Source organism: Delphinapterus leucas, chromosome 2, assembly GCF_059928025.1.
Source record: "Delphinapterus leucas isolate spDelLeu-1000000601 "Yukka" chromosome 2, BTC_Dleu_Yukka2, whole genome shotgun sequence".
Taxonomy (NCBI): Eukaryota; Metazoa; Chordata; class Mammalia; order Artiodactyla; family Monodontidae; genus Delphinapterus; species Delphinapterus leucas.
Genome location: NC_143130.1, coordinates 42808407 through 42830218, shown reverse-complemented (window position 1 = coordinate 42830218; position 21812 = coordinate 42808407). Strand labels below are relative to the sequence as shown.

Genomic DNA, 21812 nt, shown 5'->3' with positions numbered 1-21812 from the left:
TCATGTGGCTGCTGAGTCAGTAGGCTGGGACCAGGGTCTAGGACCACCCATACTCATCTTGCTTTCTTTTCTAATGAAAAGGGATCCCCTTCTTGAAATAAAGAGGTGCTCTGACCTTCCACCCAATGGTTTGGAAACAGTGGCTTGGGGGCAGCAGCTTGCATCTTGGATTGTGCGTTTCTCCTTAGAGACAGCTCCCTGAGATTCCAATCCTAAGTGGCAGATCTGCCTGGAAACAAGGAATGCAGTGAAATTTGGCCATGACCAGCATCTCTGGTTTAGGAAGTGTTAGAGGCACCTGCAAGAGCTTCTAGGCAGAGAATAACCAACAAAGACCCCTGATCCACTTGCATGAAGGGCACTTAGTGCTCTGCCAGAAATCCTGAAGAATGCCACCACCCCGACTTGGGACATTCCCATGGAACTCAGCCACTTCCTGTCCCTCCCAGATGCCTGGGAAGAAATGGGACAGAACACATGCCAAACAGGTTCAGGCCCATCTGGGCACTCTGTCACATGAGTTATCACATCTGCTGGGGAGGCAAAAACAGAAACCCAAACCCCCAGAACAGCCCAGAATGCGATCCACTGAACATCTGCGTCCACAGAGAGATGCTAATAAGTGTACCTCAAAAATCAAGTTCGGGGGTCCAATAAATTTGGGAAATGCTGCAGACCCAAGTGTTCTCCTACAAAATTGCAATGACCTTTACCATTAGAAGCTCTCAGAATCCCACAGTAAAACAAAAAAACATATTCAATCCAGGTTTTCCCAAACTTATTTGACCGTGGAACTTTTTTTTCTGAAAAACTCCCAGAGCACCATTTGGGAAATCCTGCGTTAAAGGCAGCTGGGGAGAAGACAGAAGGGCAGTTGCACCCAGGGTTTCTTGGCTAACAGGTGAGTAGAGCTTGGGTTTTTAATTACTGACCATTAAGAAGACAGCACAATGAGAAGGAGAACTTCCCAGCTCTTAGGCACATCTCCCATCTGGAGTATGACTCATGTGCTCATTCAGAGGAAATGGAGATGATGACCATTTTCTCCTGGAAAGGGCTTCTGGAAAGAGAATACTAATAGGGACTGCCACTAACAATAGCACCCCTTGCTGTCTCTAAGGATGGTGAGGGGGTTCTTTTTTCCTGTCTTTTAGCCTCTGCCCATAAAACAGGAATTTCTTTCTCCTCAGAGACACAGGAAGTAACCCCCAGCTCTTCCCCCAAACTGTGTGCTTGGTCCCTCTCTGTGAGAAGTGAGTGATTTACCTGATGGGTGAGGTGGGCAGAGTCCATCATCTCTCATCATATTCTCTTCCAGGTAGGGCTAATGCAGAAAAGGGAGACTCTTCCTGCCTGTGTGGTTTTCCAAGGAGCTCCTAAGCTTTCTGACTTGCAAAAATGAGGCAGACCATGACCCTCCATGCAACCAGATAGACAACATCTGCTCTGAGACCCAACTCCTGTCTGTGCATCCCAAGTTCAAAGCTTGGGAGAGGCATCAAGAAGCCCATTTTGGCTTTACTTCTAAGCAACTTTCTTAAGTCTAGCAAGAAAGCCCAACTTTTGATTCCTATCTGATCACTGTGTGGATTTCTCAGCTGGTTCAGAATGATCACCCTTAAAAACTCCCATCCAATTTAGATGCTTGAATCCAGTTGAAGGAAAAAAGAGTAAAGGTCTGGGAAACCTTGAGCTGGAGAGGATCTCTGGAGGGAAATTAATCCTCCCACTCCTTGGAGACAAGACTGAGGCCAAAACATGCCAAGAAGACAAAGAGTCCTTCAGCTCCCAGGGCTCTGGACAGGAAGGGAAGGACCCACTCCACATCTCACTCACTTTCAGCTGTTGGGTGCACCTTCCTCTGCGTTCATGTTCCCCCACAAAATGACATGACTACAGGCTGGCTGAGGGTCTTATCATTCCTCACCTCCTTCTCCACCACGGAGCACATGCTTACCCCCTAAATACTATTTTTAAGCCAATTACCGTGTATTTACAGTGAGCATAATTATACCTAATTACTTAATTAGCATGACTGCATGCAGCTACTAACTTTGAGTATGTGATTATGGCGGTGAAGCACAGAACATACGAGGTCATGAGACTCAATAGGAAGGCAGGTTGTCTTGGCTCAGGGAGATGGACCAGAGTCTGTCCCTTTGGACTAGTTTGGTTACAGCTCCAAAGTACATGCTCAGCAATTTCTAGTGTTTCAGATAATTTGGGGGAAATGCAATCACATGATTTTTTTTAATCCTGGGATAGAGAAAAGAAATGGCAATATGCTATGCTTAGATTATGCCTAGATGTAAGGGATTTGGGAGTCAGTAACCACAGAGGTTACTCTCCAGGGACTGAAACCCTCAGGACAAGCTCAAGCATGTGGGCCCAGGACTCACTGCCTTGGCTTTCAAGATAACCCATTCTGGAATCATTTAGCTTCGTCTGGAAAGAAAAGAAACTGGTAATGTGTCTGAGCGCTCCTTTCCTCCTTGGGCTCACCAAACCTAACACCACAGCCTTCTCAGGGGTCTGCTACTTATTCTAACCGGATCTGAAAATAGGATTGAAGAAAAATCCAAGGCGAGCAATCCTAATTTTTGTTTGTTTAAAATGTTCTGTGGGGCTTCCCTGGTGGCGCAGTGGTTGAGAGTCCGCCTGCCGATGCAGTGGACGCGGGTTCGTGCCCCGGTCCAGGAGGATCCCACATGCCGCGGAGCGGCTGGGCCCGTGAGCCATGGCCACTGAGCCTGTGCGTCCGGAGCCTGTGCTCCACAATGGGAGAGGCCACAACAGTGAGAGGCCCGCGTACCGAAAAAAAAAAAAAAAAAAAGGTTCTATGAAAGACTGTCTGGCAAACAGAGCCTGGAGATACCCAATCGGTGAAAAGGGCTAAGGCAAAATATCACTATTACCTTCACCAAGATTCAACCTATAGTTCCCTTAATGGGGACCATCAAGATCCAACCAGCAGAATAAAGGAAGAGATGTATCAGAACGGCTCACGCCCACATTGGTCCTAATCTCTTCATGTCACATTTAGCCAGGCCTCCCTCCTAAACCAACCAGAGTGGAGCAAACAGCAACCCCCCCACACCCTGTAAACCAGCCTCCACTTCAGCTCCACTCCCAGAGGAAGAGCTCCTAGCCCAGCCCTGTAACCAGATACCATTCCTTCCATCAGGCAAGTCCATCAGGACTTGTGCTAGAGAAAAACCTAGAAAGGCATATTCTTCAGTAGCAGCAGCTACGACTGCTGTCTCTGCTCCTGGTTCCGGGGCGGGTGGCCTCCCAGACAAAGGAGCCCATTCTCCATATTTCATCTGCAAGTCCGTTACGCTGAGCTAAGTGGCTGGGAATAAACACGCATCACTACCTTGTGCTAAGCAATGTTTGTTAGTATAGAAGGTGACAGAAATCTATATCATGCCGATGCACTATTAATACTGCATTATGTCCACAGGCTCCATACTCCCCACCACAGCTGGTAAATCGGCCCTGGCAGTTCCTCCTCCAGAAAAGACAGGGTCCGTGGCTGATTGGCCCAGAAGAGGAGGAAGAGACAAGCCACTCCCTCACTCCTGATGTAGGAAACACTGGTCCCAGCTAAAGGGACACAGTTCACAGACCTACTGGTTCCAGCTTTGGTCATCTTTGTGGACGTCCTCGCCTTTTAGGCTGGTATGATAAGGGGGTGCATCAAGCAATTGCCCCGAGGAAAGAGAGTGAGGACAGGACCTCCAAACAGCTGCAATGTAGCCAAAGAGAGGTAAGGAAGGGTGGGTCCTTCACCCCATCCCAGGGCCCACGTCAGAGTAGCTGGTACTCAATAAGAGCTCAATGGATGTTTGTTGACTGACTGAGGAATAAAGGAGAAAAGGGGGTTGGAGGGAACCAACACAGATGGGGTATCAACAGCCCAATGAGAATGACGTGCTGTGAGGGACCCCAGGACAGAGCTGCCGGCTCAGCCAGGGAGGGCGAGTGACAGGTCTAAGAAAGCAGGATGTAGAGGTGACCAGCCAGGAGAGGCTGAAGGTTGAACGCACACGTATGGTTCAAAGTGTAGAGACTCACGTGGAAAACAGAGTCCTGAAGGCCTGAAAGGAGGCCCGAAAGACCAGGGCCAGCTTGAAAATGACTCATGGGGAAAGAGAAGGCATTAGCAAGGTTCCTGGGAAACCAAAACAGAAAAGAGCTTGGATGCCCGAAGAGGTGAGGGTCACTGGGGGCTCCGGGTGGGCACCATAGAGAGTCACTGTGACAAACTGCTTTTGAGACGCTGTGAAGGCATGAGCACGCTGGTCAGAAAATCAGGGCGTCAGTTCTGTAGTCAATGTGGCAATTGGCCTCTGACCAATGACAAGTTAGAAGTGAAGTATGCTCACTATAGGCTAAGTAGCTACCCGGTGAGAAGTATACCATCATCATGCTGGTATAGTTTAGAGCAGAAGACATATAGATGCACACACTTGTGTGTACACACACATACACAGACACACTCAAGAAAGCACACAGAGTAGGTGGGTGTGCACTGACAAGTCCAAGAGACCCTGGGGCAGGAGCTAAGCAGTGGAGGCCAGTCTAATATGAAATGAAAAGAACCTAATCCCCCTTGGTACTGCCACCTGGAAGACAGTTTGGCTGTTTCTTACAAAGCTAAACATCCTCTTACCACGCGATGCAGCAATCATGCACCTAGGCATTTATGCAAAAGAGTTGAAAGCTTATGTCCATGCAAAACCTGCACACAAATGTTTATAGCGGCTTTATTCATAATTGCCCAAACTAGAAAGCAACTAAGATGTCTACTGTGGGTTGAGTTATGTCCACCCACACCCCCCCCAAAAAAACAGGTTGAATTCCTAACCCCCAAGTACCTTAGAATGTGACCTTATTTGGAAATAGGGTCATTGCAGATGTAATTAGTTAAGTCAAGATGAGGTCATACTGGAATAGGATGGGCCCCTAATCCAATATGGCTGGTGTTCTTGTAAGAAGAAGGCCTTGTGAAGACAGACACACAGGGAGGACACCATGTGAGGACAGAAGATTGGAGTGATGCAGTGGCAAGCCAAGGGATACCAGCAAACCACCAAAAGCTGAGAACAGGGAAGAAGGATTCCCCTACAGGTTGCAGAGGGAGCAGAGTCCCCCAAGACCTTGATTTTAGGCTTCCAGCCTTCAGAACGACGAGACAATACATTTCTATTGTTTGAAATCACAGTTTGTGGTACTTTGCCACAGCAGCCCTTAGACACGAATACAATGTCCTTCAATAGCTGAATAGATAAACTATGGTAGAGCCATACGATGAAGTATTATTCAGTGATAAAAAGAAATAAGCAATCAAGCCACGAAAAGACATGGAAGAACCTTAAATACACAATGCTAAGTGAAAGAAGCCAATCTGAGGAGCCTACATACTGTATGATTCCAGCTATAACAACATTCTGGAAAAGGCAAAACTGTGAAGACAGTAAAAAAGATCAATGGTTGCCAGGGGCTGGGGAGGGGAAATGAATCATGGACCACAGGAGAGTTTTAGGGTAGTGAACCTATTGTGTGTGATACTTAAATGATGGATACATGACACGATGCTCTTGTAAAGCCCATAGAACTATACAACACGAAGAGTGAACCCTGCTGTGAACTATGGACTTTAGTTAATGATAATATATCAATATTTGTTCTTCAATTGTAACAAATGTACCACACTAATGCCAGATGTTAATAATAGGGGAGATTTTGGTGGGGGAAGTGTGAGGGGGTAAATGGGAACACTCTGTACTTCCTGCTTAACTGTTCTGTAAACCTAAACCTGCTCTAAAATTTTTTTTTAAAATTAAGAAACTGACTTATCCCCAGGACCAAGTATTTCCTTATCTGAAGGCAACCATGGTCCCCTGGGAACTTGATTTTGGGGAAGAATTCAGAAAGGAGGATAAGTCCCAACAGCCAGACCAAGGCTGACCTAGCTTCATGACTACAGGGACCTTCAGCCAAGGTTCTCTTCCCCATAGGGCTGTCCTTATCCTGGAAACAGGGAGAACATTGAGCCTCCACAATACAGCATTCCTCAAAAGCCAGCTTCCCTGAGTCCAGGAGGTGGAGAGTAAATGCTTGTGGACCACTGGAATCCCAGGCAATGTGATCTGACAGGGAAAGGATGCATCCTGGAGTCAGTAGGTCTGGGTTTTCATCTCAGGCTCTCTCTTAACAGCTGTATGATCTGGGACAAGTCCCTTAAGCTCACTGAGCCTCAGTTTCTTTATCTATAAAATGGGTATATCAGCCTCTCCCTCAGAGAGTGGGCGAAAGATTGCATGAGGTAAAAAATGGAAAGCCCAGCCCAGGGCTTGGTGCAGAGGAGGCTGTCGATGCAGATCAACGACCTTTCCCTCGGTCTGTGACATCTCTCGAGAGCCTGTGCCTGGAATGAAGACACACTCACCAAGTGTCATCTGACACTTGGTTGGTTGCTATCTTCTCCAACCCTAGTCCCATGTTGTGTTTCCACAGACAATGGAGACTGGTAACACAGGGGACTTCCCTGGTGGTCCAATGGTAAAGAATCCGCCTTCCAACGCAGGGGAAGCAGGTTCGATCCCTGGTCGGGGAACTAAGATCCCACATGTCGTGGGGCAACTAAGCCCGAGCGCCACAACTACTGAGCCCACGCACCTCAACGAGAGAAGAAAAAACCTGCACGCCACAACTAGAGAGAAGCCTGTGTGCCACAACTAGAGAAAAGCCCACGCGCCGCAATGAGAGATCCCACATGCTGTAACTAAGATCAGATGTAGCCAGAAATAAAAATAAATAATAAATAAAGGAAAAATTTTTAAAAAAAGACTGGTGACACATAAGAGCTACTTCTTGGAATAAGTTCAAAGTCAGGTTTGGGAAACAGGACCCACATCTTTGAGAAGGGACAGGACGACCTAAGATTTCACTCAAAATCATGCATGACTACTGTGCATGGCTTTTCCTCTAAGCCGTGGGTTCCCAGGAGGGAAAGGTCACTTTGCAACAGGATGGGTCTAGGAAGAACTCACACGTGGTTGGAAGTGAGCCAGATGCCCAGTGATGAGTAGGTACAGGAAGGAAGAAAAGGGAGTGAGGGGATGTGGGGAGAGATATGGGCATTTCAAGTGGGAATTACACTGTGGTAACAGTCGGAGGTGTGAGCTTGGAGGGAGACCTGGAAAGAAGTGACTAGGGGTAGAGGCTGGTGAATCAGCAGCAGAAAGGAGCAAGGTGAAGACACGAGGCCCTGGGAGTGGCCCCAAGGGGGCAGAGGGTCCCATCCTGCATCTTGGGAGAGCAGCCCCGGTGGCAGTAAGCCCCTGAGGGTAGGGACCATGCATGCCTTGTTCGCCATTGTTTCCAAAGCCGAAAAGAAGGCCTGACACAAACCCTCAATGAATATTTATTGAATAGATGAAAGGGAGAAAAATCAGCACTGTGTGAATGACTCAGATGCTAACGAAGAGGAGGGACCCAAAGGAATATGCTCAAGTTTTACCAAGAGAACTCAGGGGTTCCTGGGGAAACAGAGCTATGAGACAGGGAATGTGAAGAGGTATAATGCTGAGTGGAAGGGGACAATGTCTGAAAGGGGAGGTGAGAGCAAAGGATGGCTGGCCAGGGTCAGAGAGAGTCTCTGACTACCAGCCCACCCGGAGGGGAGAGGTCAAAGGGAGGAGTGGAGAGCTGGGAATGCTGACTCCGGGAAGATGGGGTCCCGTAACCCCTGAGACAGAAACAACCTGAGAATAAAGGCTGACAGCCTGGCCTGGGGACAGAGGGCAGGAGGGGAGGGTGACATGGCTTAGCACCCCCCAGCTAGCCTCTGCTCTCTCAACCAAGAGGCAAAGTTGTCCTCTGAGAATGGGTTTGGGAAAAGGGGATGAACAGAGAACCTCAGGGCCTTGAACAGAGCCGAAGAGCCTTCCAACCGAGCAACGGGCAAGAGGCAAAGCATGACTCCTAACACAGCCGCCTGCAGTCCAGCCCAGCACAGGCACCACAACTGCAGCCCAGAGCAGTCACAAGGGGGACAAAAGTCACCTAGTGCCCAACGTTGCTACAAATAGCTTGACACTTCTCCCCAGTGACCCACCTAGACCGGCCCCTTGCTGTCTCATTCAGAAGGACCTTGCCTCAAATTGGCTGTGTGACATGGAGGGCTGTACCGGTTTCCTGATGCTTTCGAGCATCAGGGGGCTTTAAATAAATAATGAGGGCTGCCTCACCAGACTGCAGATTCTATATCCAACCCGGAAGAGCAGCATCTTTATTCAGCTCTTCCAGAACCCCTGGAAAGACGGAATAAATTTAGAATAAAGACAATGCCAAATGCAGAGCACTCGGGAACGTAGGTGAGGGGCTGCAAGCATCTGATAACGGATGGTACTAGGTGAGCTCTACACATCCCTGCAGCCCTGACACACTATGAAAAATGCTATGGACCAGACTGAAGACAGAGAGAAAGTGAGAGGGCAGGAGAGGAGCAGCATCTTAATCACTCCAGCCAGAAAGGTCCCACCATTTATGACAAACACATGTGTAAAGAAAGAAAAGCACTTCTGTGCTAAATCCATCAATGGAGGACTTGCGGAAATGAGGCCTAAAGTCAGGTAAGCTATGTCCCTGCGATTTCTTCCCACAGTCCGCATTGTTAAATGGGACGAGGAAAGGACTCAGATGGGAGACCCCCCACCCCGGGGCCCCAAGATATGAGTATTTCTCCTCCCTTAATCCCCTGCTTCTTGCCGTCTCCCCCCAAAGGAGTGACCCCAGCCCCGTCTGCAGCATCATAAACGTTCGCTGCTTATTTATCTGCCAAGGCACATGTGGTTTTAATTATTTATGATAGTGTTCCATCGCACATGGGGATGTGTCTTGGAGTCCCTTCCCTTGACTGATGAAGCCTTTGTAATCAGAGACCTGCTGCTTCCCAGCCGGTAAATCTCAGCAAGGAGAGGGCCAGGCGCTCCCTTCCAGGACGGTGTGAGTCAGCCATGGATTTGCAGAGGGCGGATTAGCCAAATCCGGTTACAAGGCTCCTGCACGTTGTTTGTCCTTGCCACACATGTTTTCTGAAAACAATTAAGAGCCACCCATTGTCTGCCGAGAGGATAAAATGTACCGCTTCCCTGAAAAGGGTATCTTCCCTAATATCAGAGGGTTTGGATAAGCTGGATTCATCCAGGGATTTTGCTCTGATGAGGTCTTGTTTGTTCCCTACTCCCTCAAGTCTTGTCACTAAACCTGCTTCCTCTCTGTCTCCACCGACCCCTTCCTGTGTACACAGAAGTGCTGTCTGGACGTAGAAAGGCCGCCTGCTTTGAGTCACAAACACAAGGAGCTGTGGAGACACTTCTCCTCTGCACCGTTTCCCAGGGCGACAGCTCCTTGGCTGGGTGCTGGGTCCTGACATCAAAGGACACTCAGAACCCACCGGTCTCTCCACGGTGCCCACTTATTCTGATGGCCCAGAGGGATCTTCCTCCCCACATGCCAGATTCGCCCCATCTGGAAACTATGCCACCACCTGGTATCAGGAGCCCATGGGACCCTACTCTACCCCAGGGCCCAGAGCTTCCGCGACAGGGAACAAAGCCCATTCTCATTTTTCCCGGATTCTGTCTTTATGAATTCACCTACTCGCTACAATTTATGTGCAACCCAGAACACACACACACACACAGCGCTTTCACAGTCATTCACAAACATTCGAGAAGTGGTGACAAATTTGAGTCACCCCACATGCACATTCCCGGCTGAGGTTAAAAAGCCATGCTCTGCTTTCTCGTTTCAGCTCTCATACTGTAAACAAGTGTCCTTCTCGTGGTCTATCCAATGCCACCTTTTTTGCATATATGTGCTTTTCGTGGGTGAGATTTCAGTTTAAAGCAGCCCCCAAGCATAGTGCTGAAGCTCTGTCTAGTGCTCCTATGAGTGAGAAGGCTGCGATGTGCCTTATGGAGAAAAGAGGTGTGTTTGATAAGCTTTGTTCAGGCATGAGTCATAGTGCTGTTGGCCACTATGAGTTCAATGTTAAGGAACCAACAGTATGTATTAAGGTGTCTTTAAACAGAAGCACACATAATACAGGTTACGTCTTGATCAGCTGATAAAAGTGCTGTGACCAGAGGCTTGCATGAACCTAACCCTGGATTCCCCCTAGGAACAATGGTCCAATATTCGCTAATTTAGTGGTCAAAGTGACTTTACAGAATACTTGGAATAACGAGAATCAGTTGTATATTCAACAGCAATGCCAAGTCTCTATTCAAATATCAATATCGCTCTAGAAAGCTCAGGAGCGCCAACCCTGGACCGAGCTTGGACCCATGCTACCATCCCAGAAGGGCTTTCCTCCCAGCCTCACCGAGGTCAGTCCAGGATGACCCTGATCTGAGGTGAGCGCTTTAGCCAGAGTAGAACCATTCTTTGCACTGTCTTCCCCACTGTTTATCTGAAATGCAGGTATCTTTCTTCCCTTGCCCAGCCCTGGTCCAGAACCCAAGTACCCTTCCTCTAACTGGTACTGATGGGGGAGTCTGATAAACACTGAGACAGATTCTGGAGGGCATCAAGGTTGGGAGGCAAATGATGACCTTACCCTGATTTTAGCCCAGTCCCTCCCACTGTGGCGATCATCTCACTAAAAACAGAGGCAGAAACACAGAAGCAAAGGTGGACAGGGTGGCTGGATGCCCACTCTGCTATAAGATGGACGAGTGGGGGCAGCAAGAGTTCTGTGAGCTACAAAGAGCATAGCCCAAGTATAGAGAGCTCTGCCAGCAGGGAGAGCAAGACCAGAGGCATTTCTTCCTAGGCTGACCTGGGACCAGCTGACCAGACAAAGAGAACAGATTGGCAGAAGCCCACGGGCAGGGAAGGGGGACTCACAGCCTCCCAGAGCCTCGGGTTTCCTGTCTATAGATGAGGCCTTAACCTACCCCATCCCTTCTGTCCCTTCTAGCTCTAAGGCACTCTCCAGGTGTCTCTGTTCCCTCTCCTGACATAGCTGACTGTTTCTTGGGAGCAGAAGCCGTGGGAGGGGAGGGGTGTGCACTGTAGTCGCTGAGCCTAGATTGAGCCTGGGGGCACAGCAAGGGAAACAGCTGCTGGATGGAGGGCCAAGCCACGGAGGCACCAGGAATGGGGAGAGGCCCTAGCACACTCAGCAGAAATACAAAGGGAGGGGCTGAACCACCAGGAGGAAAGAGAGATTAGGAAGCAGGTGCCCTGAGCCCTCTGGTCTGAAGGAGACATCTGTAGCGGGGAGGGGAAGGGTCCTAGCACAGGGGCCATGATCTGATTCTCAGAACGTGCACTTCGGGGCACTGGAGGGGCAGCTAGAGAGAGGTTTCCATTCGAAAGGTCCTCACCGCCCTTCACTCCCTTCCCCTCTAGTGGAGGCTGGGGCAGCGGGTCTGACGACCTCAGGGGCTATTGTCTGGACAGAGTCAGGTTACATTTCCTGAATACACAGGCCAGGTGCACAGGTACAACCAGCCGTGTCTGTGCCCCCTGCCTTACTGGGAGCACCTCTCCAGGTGGGGCTGGGCCTCCTGCCTCCAGGCTGCTCCCCGCCCCGCCCCGAGCCCGCTCTGCCCAGGGGACTCTGTCCCAGTGGTGTCCCCTCGCCCAGGCTATTCTTCAAGTTTTGAAACAAAGAGGGAGGGTCTCTTAGAGAGTGGGAGGTTAGCAGGTGGTAGGTCACCCCAGAAGGTTCCAGAACCCCAGCTACGTGGTCTATCACCATGCCACCCTCCCTCCCCAGAAGGGACAACATTCTACTGTGGTACTCACATGTGTCTGGCTTGTGGCAGTTGTGTCCCTGACGGAAGTACTGGGGGTTCTCAATGACCGGGATGCGAGTCATGCCGATGACCACTGTGTCCGGCCCGGCATCCAGAGATGAGGGCGTGGTGATGCCATGGTTGATGTGATGCAGCGGGCTGGCTGAGTCCTCCTCGCCACTGATGACAGCCACAGGACCTGCACACACCAGGAGAGACACAGGACCCCGGTGAAGTCACATCCAGCCAGTGCCCAGCCCTGCCCACAGACCTTTTCACTCTTTTTCCCACCACATTTTCCATAGGAGCAAAATCCACTGGAAGAGTATTCCTCGAATGCTCTGGATTCTGAATTGAGAATAACCGCTTAATTCTCTTTCATGAGAGGGAGAAAAATCTACCTCATCACACCACGGAAACAGCTGCAAAATAAGAGTGAATCTAAATGATTATGACATGAAGTATCCCCACTTTCCCCAAATCCAAATTAGTTCAAAATCATTAAAAGTTCAAATAAGTTTCTTTGCTTATACAACAACAACAGGATTTTAAAAATGGCCTAGCAGTAGTATGCAGCCTGTCCCTTGTCTCTTCAAGAGCTTTCAAAACTACTGGTGCTGGGTCCCACCCTCAAAGATTCTGATTCAGTTGGTCTGGGGATGCAACTTGGGCATCAGGATTTAAAAGCTCCCTTGTGAGTCCCAAGTCCAGCTAAGATCTGGAGCCTCTCTTTAGGGCCTTGGAGGCTGAGAACCTTTCCAGAGTGGCCATGAGATGCCCACAGGAGTATGAAGTAACTTTCCCTGGATTCTGCTATCAACCCTCCCCGGTCCACAGACAGATAAGCCCAACGTGGGCTTGGATCTAACTCCGGCCAGCTTTCGCAAGCGACAGCATTCAGGCTGCAATACTAGTAGCCTACAGACAGCTGGGCCAGCTGACCCACTCTTGAAAGTTCCCTATTTGCCCCAATGGCTTCAGAGAACATCATTTGCATCTTCACCAACCCTAACGCCACCATATTCTAACCCAAAGAAGAAAGCCAGTAAATAAGGTGATTTGCGAACACAAGTTGAGAAAGATGATTAATGCTGCTGTCTTGGTAGAGAAATGATTCTGCCTGGTGGTGTGATTCTCCCGTAAGTACAAATAAAACTCCTGTAAAGTGAATTAGCTGTGACTGTTTGTGGCTTTCTACAAGTGGCATTTTAAATGGCTGCTTTGCAAGACACACGGTCCCAAGACAAAGCACCTGCTGTGATTTGGTTTCGCAGCTTTTGAACAATATTTCCACTACAGAAATCCACTTACATCTTACTGAAGTTTATGGGGAGACTATTTCCCATCAAATAGCAAGGTGAAGCGCCAATGAGGCAGAACTAAATGGAGGATGGGTAAATGCAAACTGAGAACCCTGAATTCCACTCTGTCAGCACAGACAGGCTTATTTCAATCCACGACAAATGTCTGACTGTGCTTGGAGACCATGTGAAAAAAGTAGCAGTAAGGGGTTGCCCAAATACTCGCAGGCATCACGTGCCTTGCAAAAAGAGGCCAGTTCTCGAAAATACCTTGTGAACTTTTTTGAAACACTTCACAGTGATTTCCAGTTAAACATGGAATGCTGAACACTGGTCTTTAGCCTGCTCACCCCAAATGTTATTAACATACAAAGGAATTAAAGAAATATTGGTGCACAAAGAGGAAGAGGGGAGACAAGAGGAAATGAGATGTTTCAACAATGTTTTGGCAAGATGAGAAACCAAAGGAGGAGAAGCTCGCTTACAGAGAGGAGGAAGATAGGGAAGAAAGGACCACCAGGTCTGCGGCAGGGAATCATGACAGGAAGTCAGTTCTGCTGGGGAGACCCAGTACTTGAAGGGTCAGGGGACCAAGGAAGGCTGCAGTGAGGCTCGGGGCTGGAACAAGTCACTCCGGCCATCACCTCCCCCCAATCCGTCAGAGTCTAGTGGTTTCATCCCAGAGAAATTGAACCTGAAACGTTCAGGGGAGGGCTGGGGTGAAGCACGAGGCAGAGCTCCTTCTTCTTGCTCCTAAAACAACAGAAACGGGACTTCCCTGGTGGTCCAGTAGTTAAGAATCCTCCTTCCAACACAGGGGACGTGGGTTCGATCCCTAGTCAGGGAACTAAGATCCCACATGCCGTGGGGCAACTAAGCCCGCGCGCTCTAGAGCCCACATGCCACAACTACTGAGCCCATGTGTTCTGGTGCCCGCTTGCCGCAACTAGAGAAGCCCACGTGCCACAAGGAAGAGCCTGCGCAATGCAACGAAAGATCCCGCCTGCCGCAATGAAGATCCCGCGTGCCGCAACTAAGACCTGACGCAGCCAAATAAATAAATAAATATTTTAAAAATAATAAATAAAACAACAGAAACCAGGAACAACACTGCTTACCCAGCCACCTCACCCTTGGTCTTGCCTCAAATACCGCCACCCCAGAGGAGATTACAGAATGCTTCTCTGGAGAAACTAAATGCCTTAGAATGGACTTCTGGAGAGTGACATGTGAGGGTCTCCCAAGGAAGTCGAGCTTACATGGCAATCATGCCTTAGTGAAGCGGGACAGTTGACAAGCCCCACTGTGCACACAAAGCAGGATCTTATTAGCTTTCTAGTGTTCAATTCCTATATACGAAGAAACAGTCCAGGATCACCAGACACTTCAGCAAAGCTTCAGCATGAGAGAGGGGCACAAGACACACAATCAGGACCTGCAGGAAGCAGAGGCAATTCAGGGAGCAGAAGATTTTTTTTTTTTTTTTTTTTGCAGTACACGGGCCTCTCACTGTTGTGGTGTCTCCCATTGCAGAGCATAGGCTCCCGACACGCTCCGCGGCACGTGGGATCTTCCCGGACTGGGGCACGAACCCGTGTCCCCTGCATCGGCAGGCGGACTCTCAACCACTGAGCCACCAGGGAAGCCCTAGCAGAAGACTTTTTAAAAAATATCTTCAGAAAGATAAATGAAGATATTGCATCCAGAAAACAAGATGATACTTAAAAATGACCAATTAAAGGTAAGAAAGAATCCTTGAGAATTGTGATCATCAAAATTTGAAAGTCATAGAAGAGTGGAAGATAAGTCAAGAAAATGTCCCAGAAAGTCAAACAAAAAGGAAAAAGGTGGTAAATAGGAAAGAAAAGATATGAAAATTAAAGACTCGATCTAGAGATCCAACATCTGATTAAAAGCAGAGAGAGACAGAGAGGGAGAGGGACAGAAGGAGAAAGATGAAAGGCCAAAATAAAAGAATAGGGAAAAATTTGCCCAAAATATTATCTACGCAGTTCCCAGAACAATTAACACATACGTGAGAGCATGCATGCATGCACATGCGTGCACGCAGGTGCGTATACACACACACACACACACACACGACACAAAGTTATGAAATGCCAGAACCATGAGGATAAAGAGAAGATGCTAACAGCTTCCAGGAGGATGGGACAGGTCATATTTCAAAAGGAACAGGAAGCAGAAAGCCTAATTCTCCATAAAAACCTAATACTGTTACTGTAACTGACCAAATTCCTTCAAAATTCTGATAGACAAATTTTCAACCTAGAATTCTATACCTAAAAATGTATCCACCCATAGTAAGGGCAAAAGGGACATATTTTCAGACATGTAAAAATTTACCTCACCCTTTCTTAGGAAGTGACGTGAAGTGGAAGGTTCAGCAAAACAAAGGGGCAAAAAAGGAAAGGGGAGTCAGGGATCCAGTTCTCAAAAGACAAAACAACAGAAGGTCCCCCCACACACATTGGTCCCTTCTGTTCTCAGCATTACAGGACATGGGTTGTTACAGCAACATGGAGGAAGGACACCAAATCAGGAGGAGTTTGGAGAAGACAGAACATTGGACATTCGAATCTGCTTTCATCAAGTCAATGGACAAAGCGAGTGATCAACAAAGTGGTCCAAAAGCCTGTGCTTTAAAACAGTGTCAGCTTTCTCGACATTATTTATTCTGGAATCTGAAAAGGGCTGGGGAAAGAGCCATGGGTAGAAGTGTCCTTCTATAGTCTCCCAAGCCACGGAGAGGATGGATGGGGAGGCCCACAAAGACCTGACAGAAATAAAAGAATAAAGCAGACTAAGGAGCCCTGGAGGACCCACTACTTAAAATGCAGGCGGAGAAAGGGGAGTTGAAAAAGGAGAATGAGAAGAAACGGCCAGAGAAGGCTGTTCTCTTAGAAGTCAAAGTAGGAGAACTTCCAGAAGCTGAAGAGCATCATATACAGAGGCCAAGTAAGATGAAGAATGAAATCAGGCCACTGCATTTGACAATAAGAAGGCGGCTTTAATGAGAGCAGTTTCCACAGAACAGTAGAGGAAAATATCATATTATAGTGGGTTGAAGAGCTAGAGAAATCACCATCACCATCATCATCATTTTTATCACTGAGTGCTTCCTATATATCAAGCTCTGGAAAGGTAACTTTTTTACCTTTATACCCTTATACCTTTATGTGCCACCAGCATCCACTCCAAGAATCGATTTCCCTTCCCAAGTCTGGCTGATTCTCCTGTCCTTTGCCTCAGGGGGAAACCCACAGACCTGTGGTCCCTCTGGGAAAGGAAGCATTTCTTCTTACCTGAATATCCACAGAAAAGAATTTATTAAGATACAAAGAAGGGACAAGTAATTCAGGGGACATCTCAGCTGTGTGGGGAGCTCTCTTCTATTTTCTGAGCCCTAAGGCAGGTCAGGAGGAGTCAAGCTTGCTGTCTTCTTAGCTCTCAACACACACACACAGACTGTCTAGTATCTGTGATGGGCCTCTCTGCTGTCACTAATCCATTCCTAATTGTACATTTATTTTGGTATGCAGCACTAATAAACAAAAAGAAGGAAACAGGTTTATAGCCCTTCTGGTTAGTTCAAGCTTTTGAGAGAGACCTGAAGGAAGACAGGTCTGCTCAGACACTCCCATCACACGATTCTCTTCCCAAATAGGTGCCTTTTTTTCCCTTCAGACCTATGGTGGGTTTTGTTCCTCCAATCACACCGTAATAGAACCATTAGATAATTAGAGACAGCTTGATGGCCCCGACAGGTGTCCTGCCCAGCAGGATGGTCCAAACTGTCTTTCCAGAGTCTCTCTCTTTCCTTCCCTGCTCGTTCTATAGGAGAAAATAAGGGAGCAGAGCCAGGGATGGCTCGGAATTTCATAAGTGGTTGATTCCAGTGTAGGGCTCAGTTTCCCCCAGAAAGCAAAGGTCTCTGATGGGAACACAGGTGGAATTTCACTGCAGTAGAGTGAGCTCTGACCCAGGTGGGCAGGGCCCCCATCGCAGGGAAGCTGGGGGCTGCAAGGCACCACAAGGCCTGCAGGGACATGGCATCCTCAGAAGCCTCTGGAGACTCAGGGTCCACAGTACAAAAGGGGAGGGGAGGAGGGAAGGGGTGCATTGCACACAATGAAAGAGGAAAGAGTAGTAGCCTCCCTGGTAATGCATGACCACAGAAACACTCACTGCCTCTTTCAGATCCGAGGAAGAACCTCCTTAGAATCATCTCTCCAGTGTTTCTTACCCTTGTCACCTAAATCCCCTTCTGTTCCACAAATACCCTAACTTACAAAGCATTAACAATTCTCAGACATTTGGCCCCAAGAACACCCAGTCATTGACTCTACACTCTGGCATTTGCCCAGTCAATGTGTGGAAGTGGAAGTCTCCAATTTCCAAAGGAATGACTTGGAGTCCCAAGGATGTGGTTACAACGAAAGGGAAAGGGAGGAAAAATAAACCAACTTTTATTAAACACCTACTATATGCCAGAAATATTGCTGGGCATTTTATTCTCATTTGATCCTCCAAAAAATACTTTTATCCCCATGCAATCAACTGGAAAACTCAAATAAGTTTGGTTTTTCAAAAATCACTCAGCCAGGAAGTGATGGAGCCTGTATCTGAACCTATGTTCATCTCCAAAGTTCTTCCTCTTCCCACCAAACTACCCAATTTCTCAATAGGATGACTGACACCTAGTATTTTTTATAAATAGCCAGAACTCGGTGTGAACACATGAGCCCATTAAGGAAGCCAAAACATCACATCTGAATCAAGTCACCTAGGGATAGATCACCAAATATTTTCAAGGCTGAACCAACCCATATAAGATAACTTTGGGCAGTCAAGGCCAATATTTATGGCTAGATTGTAAAATCCTGGAGCCAGGATCCAACCATTTCTATACTCCTTCATTTATCCTTGTACTTCTTTCCAAAGTGGGGCATGGAGAGGCGGCAATCTCGCCTAGCCATTCAGAAAACCCTCTTAGAAATTATGGTCATCATGACTGCTGTTCACCAAGTATTTCCAGGCACCTGGTAGGAAGGCAGTTTTCTGCACTCCTTGAGGTGAGGCAGTGCCCTATCACTTTCTTTGGCTAATGAAAATGAGCAGAAGTGATCTGTATCACTTCCCCATGGAAGCTTGAAGATCTAGTGTGTTGATAACATATCACCTCACACCTGTTAGAATGGTTAGCATCAAAAAGGCAAGAAATAACACATGCTAGTGAGGACATGGAGAAAAGGGAACCCTTGTGCAGTGTTGGTGGGATTGTAAATGGTGCAGCCACTGCAGGAAAAAAATATGGAGGTTCCTCAAAGAACTAAAAAAATAGAACTACCGTATATTCCAGCAATTCCATTTCAGAGAATACAGGAGTCCCCCCCATTATCCACGGTTTTGCTTTCTGTGGTTTCAGTCACTGGTGGCCAACCGTGGTCCGAATAGTAAATGGAAAATTTCAGAAATGAATAATTCATAACTTTTAGGTTGTGCACTGATCTGAGTAGTGTGATGAAATCTCACACTGTCCCTTCTCCATCCCACCCTGGACATAAATCACCTCTTGTCCAGCACATCCCACGCATTAGTCACTTAGTAGCCACTGGGTTAAAAAAGATCGACTGTCATGGTATCACAGTGCTTGAGTCCAAGTAACCTTTATTTTACTTAATAATGGGCCCTAATGCAAGAGTAGAGATGCTGGCAATTCAGATATGCCAAAGAGAAGCTGTAAAGTGCTTCCTTTAATTGAAAAGGTGAAAGTTCTCGACTTAGTAAAGAAAGAAAAAAATCATACACTGAGGTTGCTAAGATCTACAGTAAGAACCAATCTTCTATCGGTAAAATAGTGAAGAAGGAAGAAGAAATTCATGCTAGTTTTGCTGTTGCACCTCAAACTGCAAAAGTTACTACCACAGTGCATGGTAAATACTCAGTTAACATGGAAAAGGCAGTACATTTGTATAATAAGAGACCCTGAGAGAGAGAGAAACCACACTCATATAACTTTTATTACAGTATATTATTATAATTGTTCTATTTTATGATCAATGTACCAAATTTATAAGTTAAACTTTATCATAGGAATGGATGTATAGGAAAAAACATAGTATACATAAGGTTTGGTGCTATCTTCAGTTTCAGGCATCCACTGGGGACCTTGGAATGTATCCCGCATGGATAAGGGGGGGACTACTGCATATCCATAGGAAATGAACATACTATGTCAAAGAGATATCTGCACCCTTACGTTCACAGTACCATTATTTACAATAGACCAGACATGGAAACAGCCTAAGTGTCCATCGACAAATGAATGGATAAAGCTGTGGTATATATATACCAAATGGACTTGGTATATATCAACCAATTTGATATGTATATCAAATGGAATATTATTCAGCCACTAAAAGGAGGAAATCCTGCCATTTGCAACAACATTAATGGACCTTGAGGGCGTTATGCTAAGTGAAATAAATCAGAGAAAGACAAACACTATAAGATCTCACTTATGTGTGAAATCATAAAAAACAAACAAGTAAACAAAAATAAGTCCTGGGGATATAATGTACATCATGGAGACTATAGTTAATAAAACTGTACCGTGTATTTGAAAGCTGCTAAGAGAGTACATCTTAAAAGTTCTCATTACAAGAAAAAAGATGTGTAACTATGTGTGGTGATGGATGTTATCATTTCACAATACACACAAATATTGAATCACTATGTTGTATACCTGAAACTAATATAATAATGTAATGTCATATGTCAATTACATCTCAATTTTTAAAAAAATCCAGTGTGTGATCTGCCACATTTTCTTTTTCCTGCCTTGGCAATTGTGGAAGCATGAGGCAGAGGGCCAGGCAGTCCTGAGTGAGGCTGACACAGAGCTGGGGTCTCCAGCCAACACCTGGTACACATAAGTGAGACATACAGCTTTGTTGTTTTAAATCACTGAGATTGGCAGGGGTGCTGTTTGCTATCAGCATAACCCAGTTCATGCTGACTAATACAGGAATGAAGTCGTCTCATGTTTAACAATTTTACTTTAATCCTTTCCTTGAGACAATGAGCATGCTTCACACCATCCTCAACAAATCTCTACAAAAGTGTCTTATGAAAAGGGTGGGCTTATTGTCCCTAATGATGTGATTCATCTTAAACGCCTATTCCCAACTCTGCCCCCAAATTAAGTTCTAATCTAATCTAATACAGTTCCACTAAGAGCCAGATCATGGCCTCCTTTGTTGAAAAAAACTCCGCCCTACCTCACTCTGACTTGGGAAGTATAAGAAAACAACAAACCTGGATGGGTCTCATGGTTTTTTAATGTGTCAGAATGAAGCAAACAAGCCAACCTTTGGATTAAGAAAATGATTTTTTAAAAACTTCAACCTTTTCCTACTGATAAAAATCAAACATTGACGTGTCCCTGGTGGGTGAGAGCTTTGCATCAACAAATCTGAGAGCCGGAACTCATAAAACAAAATAAGTGAAAGCACAACAAACACAATTAAAAATCCAGCCATGCTCAGAGAGGGATTCCATTTACAGTCTCATAAAAAGGGCTTAGTCCTCAGAGGCAAACAAAAGAAAATCAGCTTCTTAATTTTTATTGGCAGAGGTGGGACAGAGGCCAAATGAACATAGGCTGTGCCCAAGAGCATACCTGGGGGCAAGTCACCAACTGTTCCTGGACCAGCTCCTGTGGTCCCTCCCCTCTCTGCCTCTTCCAGCTTCCTGACAGTCTTTGCCACTGTGATCTCTGGGGCTTGCCAGGTCCTGCAGGCTGCCCAACAAGGCATGCTCTCCTCACTTCTGCACTCCTCTCCCTGAATCTTTTCCCAAAAGGTAAGCTTTATTCTCTGGCTCCAATTCCCTCCCAGCCTCTTACAGGAACCAAAGGCTTTGTTCATGCCTCGAAGCATTCATAGCTTGGAGGTATTGCTTGGAGATTGAAAATGATGCTACTGAACAACCAGCCAGAGAACACACATTTAAGGAAAGGGAAGGCAGGACTGGCTCGCTGAATACTTGATTTCCCTTATCTCGGTTAATCATCACAACAACCCTGGTGTTAGATCTTGTTATCCCAGTAACACAGTGGAGGAAATTGAAGCTCAAGGTTTCATCATTTGCCCAAGGTCACACAGTTAATAAATGGTAGACAGACTCACGTCTATCTGACTTCAAAGTCTGGGCTCATTTCACTGCATCATGCTCCCTGACCCTCCAGCATTGTTTTTCTGATATTGGGACAAGTTATGATGGGTCAGCCACAGCTCCTTTCCATGCCCAATCTTTATTCCCTTGAGACTCATTTGTAAGAGAACTGGCTTCATTGAGTGAGGCAGCTCATGACATTTCCAGGGAACTTTAGACCCACAACCCATGCACCAGGTTGTAGCCGGCAGAGGCAACCAGGAGTTCATAGACAGAGTGGCAGGCAGCAAGGGGCCTGAGAAGGTAGAAGTATGCAGCCTGGAGGGAAGGCAATTGTCATCAGCTTTCTCCAAACACTCTTTATACACTTTATAACACTCATAATATTTCAGAACATCCCAGGCACGAACAGGAAGCGAGTAGTCACCTTCCGAATGCGTGTATAAGCCAACTGGAGTACAGTATGCTGGTGTTTTTGTCCAAGGATTATAGCTCA

At 46.9% G+C, this 21812-nt stretch overlaps 1 protein-coding gene across 1 annotated transcript in view; it reads right to left on the bottom strand.

Moving 5' to 3' along the window:
* The window catches only part of LOC149750008 (NT-3 growth factor receptor-like), a 155347-nt gene that overhangs the window by 52271 nt on the left and 81264 nt on the right, over positions 1 to 21812 (bottom strand). Inside the window, exon 3 of the mRNA XM_089906829.1 lies at positions 11830 to 12018. Within this exon, the coding sequence (XP_089762955.1) occupies positions 11830 to 12018 (189 nt within the window). The remainder of the gene's footprint in view (positions 1 to 11829; positions 12019 to 21812) is intronic.